The sequence below is a fragment of the Atta colombica genome, unplaced genomic scaffold (genome assembly GCF_001594045.1).
Source record: "Atta colombica isolate Treedump-2 unplaced genomic scaffold, Acol1.0 scaffold288, whole genome shotgun sequence".
Taxonomy (NCBI): domain Eukaryota; kingdom Metazoa; phylum Arthropoda; class Insecta; order Hymenoptera; family Formicidae; genus Atta; species Atta colombica.
The window spans coordinates 361,183-370,090 of NW_017259390.1; the positions used below are offsets into that span (position 1 = coordinate 361,183).

Here is an 8,908-nt window from a genome sequence, read left to right on the forward strand (position 1 = left end):
GCCACGATCGCCGCCGATGAAAGTGGTGATGTGACAGCGGCGGCGAAGGCAGGTGAAGAGATGACGGTGACGGTGACGCCGTCGACTTCCGACGTCGCCGACAAGGCGGTATCGACGGACGATGGCGGCAGCGGCGGCATGGAAGTGGCGCGTTTGGAGGCTGTCCTCGCTGCCCTGGTGGAGACAAAAGTGGAAGCGATGAAGGCGTCGTCGACGCTTAGCCGACGTTCCGGCAGCGCGCCCACCAGTCCGCGTCGACCTAGATTGACCTCAACTTCGACGGCCTCCTCCTCGTTGAATCATCACCACCATCATCACCACCATCACCATCATCATCATTCCCAGCAGCAGCAGCACCAGCACAATAAGAAGAAAGGCCAGCATTATCAACATCACCGCCATCATCGCAGACGTCACGACTCCGCGCCCTGCGAGAGTGATTACCTCAACAACGTGGTGGATCATTCTCAGCATAAATTATCTAATGGTAGGTGTGTCGTTTTTATATATATATAACATAATTAGTTTTTTAGGCAAGAATTAGTTTTTTTTTATGGGGATAATATTAGTGAAAAATTAGTTTGAATCCTTTCAATCTAATAAAATCGAAGAAATTTATCTTCTTATGAGAGATTTTTCTTTGCATTTACGAAAAAAATAAATATACGAAGTAAAACGTTAATCAGTTTAATCAATCACACGCACGAATCTGAATAAAAAAATTAAATAAAATAAAAATGTTTGGTAGTCTATAAATAGATAAATAAGGTATTTATTATTGTTATAAGGCAACCCTCTAAAAACAATTAGATTGAACGAAAATAAGGAAAAATAACATAAAACATAAAAAAATAATATAAATGGAAAAATTTAACAAAAATAAATGAAAATAAAAGAAAGTGATAATAAAAGATACGAGATACAAACAGAAAAAAAATACAAACAAAATATAAATATATTGTAAAAAAAATAAAAATAATATACAAAATTTTCTCTCCGGTTTGGCTTGATGCATAAAAATAATGCAACGAAAATATTTACTATTAATTTTGTTAAATATTGATGAAGGCTGACCGATATTCTAATCATGCTCTTTTTGTTCTAGGAAGGGGACGGAGAAGAGCCTCCGAAAGTCCTCGAAGCCCTCGAAAGAAGCGCAGGCATTCGAGGAGCCCAAATGTTCTCCAAGGCGTCGTCCAAGATGTTCACGCCGGCCTCGATTCGCGCTTCGAGCTGCTTGGCATTGACGGCGACCAAGACGTGGCCCTAATAAATTTCGAAAGGGCTAAAGAAGTCCTCGGCGACTCCTGCGAATATCCGCGGCTGCACCGAAGTGCCTGCTACTTTTCTCAAAGCGCAGCTCAATTGTAAGTACTTCAAGTGTACAATTGTAAGCGACAACAACAAACGTCGGCAAGATAAAATGGATTTCGTAGAAAGAATAAGATTTCTTTTAGAATCATACTATTTTCTTAACGCTGAAAATTAGAACGTTGCGATAAAAACGCCTTCGCTAAGAACAAATTGACTTTAAATTCCGGAACTGACTTATCCTCTTTCATGGAAATTCGGAACGTCTCAGGAAATCTTGGCAAAGTTTTCGCATTTGCGGATAAAGCTGCGGTTCTCTAGCTTTAGTCACCTATTAGTAGCAAACTTGTCTACTCGCAAACCTTTGCTTCCCATCTTCTCGTTTACGAGGTCGCCAGGAGTGTTGCTGCATCTCTTGTCCTTCTTCCATATTCGATCGGTCGACCACGAGAAGAGAGAGAGAGAAAGACACGGTTTCGGCATAAGCCAGTACACCCAGTGAAACTGGGTCAGCGTGGTGCGTGGTTGCGCGCCTTCATCACATGCCGCTCTCGGCAAATACGGTTTGACGACTGAACCATCTGGGCGACAAAGGACGAGCGCTCAGTTGGAGCATGTAATGAAACTGAAGTGATAGCCGACGGCGATTAGCAATCATGAAGAGGTGTCATTGCCTTAATATCCCGTGCGTCCTTCCTCTTTTTTTAATTCGGCGAAATGATCTCTAAAATTACGTGCGGCAGATGCTTTTGACAACCTGAGGATGAGATTTGGAAGGACGCCTCTAATAACTGTTCTATATTAATCAATTTAACACTCGGAACACTCTCGTGCTTTATCACATAATTTAACAGTTTACTTTCAGAAATAATTTCTGTTAATTAAAATTCCTAAAAATACATATTTTCCAAATACCGAATTAATACCATATTTTTCATAACGCAGATAAAAATATGTTTACTTAATTAAGTGTGATAACACAACGCTTTAGCAATTAATATAAATTCCATTAATTTATTGAAAAAGTATGAAATACCTTTCAATTTTTTAATTGTACTATTAAATTGTATTTGATATGTTCGGTTAAATGAAACGTAATGATGAGTACCCTATATATATGTGGAAGATCGCGAGATATCGTATCTTGACAGTTACCAAATAACTGTCCGATATGTCACAGAGACAATATTAATTGAAATTTTTTTTTGCACGGGAAAATAACTGTCAGAGTGACTGATTCAACATCAATGTTTACTACTTGATACAGTCTTTCTCGATAGAGTGAAATCTACTACTAGTGTATCAATTTACTTTTCTCTCTTTATCGAATATCTCCTCTTAATTAAATACCTTGTCGCTGTAAGTAGAGACTTCTATTTATAAGCTTTTCGCGATTCTCCCGATAAGCGTTATTAATAAATGAACTTTGGATACATTATATTAATAATGTCCAGGAATTAACTTTATCGCATAACTGCAGAATAATGAAATGTACATATTCATATATTTCGAAAGGTCCAATTCCTTTTAACAGATGCGACGGAGAGTGCAAACGGTGATAATACGAGAATCAACGTGAATCGCCATTGTCCGACCACACGCCGGTTGTTATCACTACTTCGAATTTCAACCAATTCCTCCATAATGTCCTGGCATCTCGGTTATCGTTTTTCCACTTTTCCGTCCTATTCCAGCGGCATTTTCTAAAATTATACTCAGAGAGCACGTGATGGCCTTCGTGTGTGTGACGTAGATAGTGCAACGATTGTTCTTTGTTCAGCTCGATACCGAGGTCTGCTTCTCGTTGGCCATTGTGAATATCGAATTGCTGGCCCGCTTTTCCGTACATTACCGAGCTTCGATATACGATAGAAAACAAGTTGAACAATTTTACCGCAAATTTTCATACATTTTCCTTTGATGCTCTATATTATCTTTAATACGTCAGCAAAACTATACATAGCTCTATCTCACTACTATTTTTATTTTTAACCACTTTTTGTGGAATATTTTCCATATTTAATATTACGAAGACTTATTCGCAGCCTGCATTTTTATGATATCCATAAAATCATATATTTAATTAAAAGTCTTTAAAATCAAATTTCAATTTTGACTTTGAAATTTCGAAAGGTACGTGAAGATATAATAGATTTATTATTTTCATGTATTTCACACGTTTCTTAATTCCTTATTGCAAAAACATGGTTGATTTTTGCGAGTTTCCGATCTTGTGCCGTTCAATCGCTTCTGTTGATCGAAAATGGAGTAACGTACTTAATTCCAAGTCTCGATTGAGGGTACGCGATACATAACAATGAATGTTGGCTTTTCAGTCACCGCCACCCGCGGTACGGCGACTTCTCAAGTTTCATGAACAATGCAAGTACTATGATGATCGATACTCGTTCGTCGCTCGCCCTTTTTCGAGCCTTTACAATCAGTACTAAAGTCGAAAACGTGTTCCGCTGTTCAAATTACGAACGAAGTGCGAATGAATGTAGATTTTAATTAACGACATTGATAGCTCGGTTTTATTCAGAAAATGAATGTTTTATATATTTATAAAATGAATATGAAATTTCATTGCAAGAACAGTTTAAAAAAAGACGAAGCTCTCAATTTCTATTTAAATAACCTCTTTTTTTAAAATAGACTTTTTAAAAATGTTTTAAGATTTTGTAAATTTATATTGTCATTTGTTTTCTATTGTTAGACAATGTAATTTGTAAATTTGTATTAACATTTGTTTTCTATTGTTAGACAATGTAATTTGTAAATTTATATTAACATTTGTTTTCTATTATTAGACAATTCAAGAGGGAAAAAGTTTATTTTTGAATGTCTACATGAGGTACACAAGGGAAACGTTATTTTTTTCATTCAAATGAAACGTCAGACGCAGCCAGAGTACTCGCACGTTTCATTTCTGAAATGGTTTTGCTGGAGAATAACGATTCGATGAACAATATAACCGCAGTTATGGAAACAATAGTCTGTTATATATATTATTATTCGTGCGGTTTTTGCATGTGTCGTTTCAAAGTAAATCGTCACTCACTCGATATTTCCAAGTAAATATTTATTGACAGAGAAGAATCTTTTTTTGATTTTTCGATATTTTTTTCAGAAAAATTCATTATGACGACGACGACTACGTGGCGTTGAACGTAGCCGACGAGCTGGAGGAAGAGGAGACTCTGAGCGGACCGGAGAAGGTAGACGAAGCTCAGGGAAGGTATCACCGACCGCGAAGAAAGCGCAAACGTAAACGACGCAAGATCGAACCCGTCTGCCCGGAAGAGGAACTCGTCGATCCCGAGGAACTTCCACCTCGTGCACGATGGACGATCGTCGCTACCGCTTGTCTTCTGCTTGCCATGTCCTTACTCCTGGTTGGTGTTACGCTGCGAATGGCGCCTATAATTGACGACATGGGTGAGTCGATTGTGACAATAAATTCGTCATTCTTATATTCATATTTTTATCAATATGAATTAACTTTAATTTTGATTTAAATTATTCGTTATCTTTTTTTAATTCTTAAAAAACTAGAAAAAGATAAAAAATAAGTTACATTTAAATACTGAAATAAAAATAGTGACACTTTTGTTAAAGTCTCTGGAATATCGATTTAAATAAAACTGGAATAAAAAAAACACAGGAGTTTATAAATCTGTTTTATTAATCAAACCGTTATAAATCAGTTTATGAAGGTATTGATAATAAAACAGATATATATCGTTTTATTTTTTCATGTGATCAACGGACTAACCTTACTACGTGAGAGTTAATTCCAAAATGCTACGTAAATTTTACGTACAGATAATGAAGTCATTAAGCGCTAAATTGCTTTAATGGTCATTATAACGTCCATTTTGCCAGACTAAAAATTAGGACAAGTGAAGCAAACTTTAAAAATTTTGTTCATTATACTTATATATTATATTCTTGAGACTTTCACGGGTCCTTTCTATATGAAGATTATGCGCTTCGCGGATTTCTTCCGTGTCCAGATCCATTCTTGGAATGCCAACGTTTCGTGAACTTTGCAGTTCACTTCATCAGGGCGAGCAGCTTGATACTTAATACAGAAACGCATAATCTTTACTTATATATCAGTTTGGACCATCTCGGATCAGTATTATAACAGAATGTGATAAATGAGTTTTTAAGTGTTTTTTTTTTGTGTTATTATATACTTTATTATTTTATTTAAATATGAGAAGACACATACACAATTGATCATATTATTTTAAGATTGAATTTTATAATATGTTTATTATTCTTTCTTTTTAGTTAATTAGTTATTTGTGTTTATAAAAGTCTAGATTATAAATATTTTGTTTATAAAATATTTGGAAATTTGTCATGTTATAATTAAGAATGGCCTATTTCCTTTTATGCAAAATTTACTTTTAAATCGACAACAATACTGTATCATTCAATGGCAATTTACATTTACATTTAAGCATTTTACATTTAAATATCGAGATTAAAATTAATCTGTACTGGTAGAAATGGACATTAATCATATGAAAATCGAGCGTTGCGCGTTTATTCCATTCAATAACATCTCACTGTATAATTTATTTTATGTATTTTGTAACCCACTTGCGTTAGCACGATCTTTCTTCTTTCTTTCTTTTCTTTTTCTATTAAATTTACGAAGGAAATGTTCAAGAAAATCTTTTAGAAAATGTTCTGTGCTCAATAGCGTTTATTCCTCAAAGATTTTATTAGAACGCTATAAAACGTGCGATTTATCTCGCACTGCGGACTTTTCACGGGCGAAAAGCCATCCAATAGTTGACGCGATGCGTCCGAAAATAGTAGCTAAATAGTAGTGTGGATTTACGTTTGAGGGCGTGGGAGAAAATCATGCTGGATTACCGGCACTAAAATATGCAAGACGGTCCCAAGGGTAGTAACCTCCGGATGAAGTTGCAAAGCATTAATGATTTAATGCGTCTTTATTATACAATCCTATTGTACTTGAGAAACGATATTGTCGCTTAAGCAAATCCGATTAAGTGCAGTGCTAGATTCTAAATCTAAATTTGATTAATTTTCTTTTTCTTCTTTTTGTCATTCACCATTCGTAATTTCTTAAAGACTTATCTTCTTTCTTGTAAATATTGATATTAATTCTTTTTGAAAATTTTTTATCATTATATTAATATTTACAATTTGTATAACGCATATATACGTATAGAATAATTATGAATTAAAAAGAGAAATGAAGTAAATAAGAGAAAGAATCCTATACTCAAAGCAAATCTTAGTGCTTAATAATATTTATGTGTAAATTTTCAAATACATTTTACAGTTCTATAAATTGCGCATTGATTCGGTTCGTCAGATTTGCAACGCAATAATAAACTGAAGCTACAATTATAATAGCACAAATTAAATCGACCTTGATTTAATAATAATGTAAATAATCATCTTAAAACTTTGCGAAGAATTTATGATATAATTGCGAAAAATATTAGATAGAAAATATTACGGATTACCCTTTCAAAGAATTTTGTAATTCCAATTATGCACGTTTAAAAGAATTAAAATATTGTGTATAAAAAGATTAATTTCGGTTCAACTTACACTTTATTCCTTTTTAATCCTTAAAACTAGGAAAAGATGAATTAGTTAAATCAAGATTAAAATTAAACTACATTGCTAGAAACGAACATAAGATTTATGAAGTGACTCAAGGCTAGATGATTTGGTCATGGTAATTACTAGGTTACTTCTGATGCGATAACAGTTCGGTCAGCGTCGTTAGTGGTTTCGTGGTTGACTCTTGCGTTGTTTCCTTACACTGGAAACCACAAAACATCATTTCCTCTTACACTACATAGCAAATCGTTGATTCTCTAAATTGGGGCTTTTTCTGTCAAGGAAAAGGAAATGCATGGAGAATTATAACTAGCATTACACACTCAGAATGATACTCCTGCCGCATTCAGCATAAAAGTACTTCTGCATTATACAAATCGTAAAGCATGCAGCGTACACACAAATGTATGATACACGAATTTCCACTGGCACAAATAAACCGCATGCAGCGTGCGAGGTCGAGAGCTTCGTGTTTCTAAATTAAAGGCGCGCGTCTGCGAATCCTCCAGTCAGCCGTCGGATTTTCGCAGCTAAGCCACCTTGAAGCTCACACTCGTTACACGGTCGAGAAAGCTCGCCGAGAGTAGCTTTCGACAAGTGCGCGTTGTCTTTTGCGCGTGTCAAACGACTGTTTCGCTGATCCGCAGTGTCGTTGATCCTCTTGTGACGACCGAGTGTCGCAGGATCGATCCAGAATGTTACCCTATGGCAAACACGATTACAATTCCGCCAGTGGAATTCTTCTTCTCATCGTAATCATGGTTCAATCGAGAGCACCATGCAAGAATAGAATTAAAGTTTCTACCCAGCTTTCACATTTCTGGTGCCCGCATTTTTCTCTCACAAAATTGTTAGACCGGCTCTACGAGAGTTAATTCTCGTCTCTCTTCAAGAGGAAACAATTTCCTGGACATCCGTGCTCGAGAGCAGTAAAGCAAAAATAAAACCGCGTTTTAGTGGTAATCGCCGGTGACAGAGTAACGCGATTTTAACGCTTCGAAATTCTAAAGATCGCTTAACTGCCGTTAAATTGTCGACACCAGCAATCATTACGCGAAATAAAAGTTTCCTATTGTAAAAATTAATTATCGTCAATATAAAATAAAGATCTCATTCTGTGTAGAAATAGATTCAGATATGTGTTGAAAAATCTTGTTGTCTTAAATGTTATAATAACATTGTTTATTTATTGTAAAACTTTTTTGGATTTAATTTAGATTATTTACCTCGATTCTGCTTAAAAATATATTAAAATTTTTATTTTTTTAAATTTTTACTAGCTATGAACAATATCTGTTTCCGATAGAACGCGTCAAAGTGCGGATGACGCTGTATAAATACACCATCGCACCACGCGAAATCAACAAGTCAGAGTCGATACTGGAACTTACACGGTTCAAACGATGTTTCTACATAGAGAGATTTGCGGAAGCGGATGTCATCATGTGTGGTAGATCGGAAAAGTGTTGTGGCATTATTGATCCGAGGAGATGAGCTTATTAATCTTTCGTTTCATGATCATCTCCATCCTCGACGTTTGATAATATTTAATAGCGTAATTAATAAAACCTCAAAGATATAGATAAGATATAGAATTATTTTAAATCGTGCGTGAAATTAATTATCTTCTTTTTTAATATTCTACGAAGTTGTGTGACAATTAATTTGTATATTTCTTCATTATATTTAATTTCAACATTTTCTTCTTGCCGCGCCGTGAGTATACATTTCTCTTGGGTAAGAGTATGAATTATTATTAAGTAAAGTTTATAAATTTTGCATAAAATGTCATAGATTTGTTAATCTTTGTGAGATCTTGTCAACTACGCATACGTAGTAAACAGGAAAATTATTAATTGGCTGTATAAATATCCAGTGATATTTGTATGTCATATTTATATTGAAATTAAGTTTCACTGTAGATTTTAATTATCCGTACATGTCATTTATATGTGTATATATATATATATATATATAT

The 8,908-nt window shown here is 34.9% G+C and overlaps 1 protein-coding gene across 1 annotated transcript in view; it reads left to right on the top strand.

Annotated features, from left to right (window-relative positions):
• The first annotated feature begins 60 nt into the window (after positions 1-60).
• LOC108689968 (AT-rich interactive domain-containing protein 1B-like) overlaps positions 61-8,908 on the top strand; it is a 21,399-nt gene continuing 12,551 nt past the window's right edge. The window contains exons 1-3 of the mRNA XM_018196989.1: positions 61-487; positions 1,106-1,367; positions 4,442-4,749. Coding sequence (XP_018052478.1) covers positions 61-487; positions 1,106-1,367; positions 4,442-4,749 — 997 coding nt within the window. The remainder of the gene's footprint in view (positions 488-1,105; positions 1,368-4,441; positions 4,750-8,908) is intronic.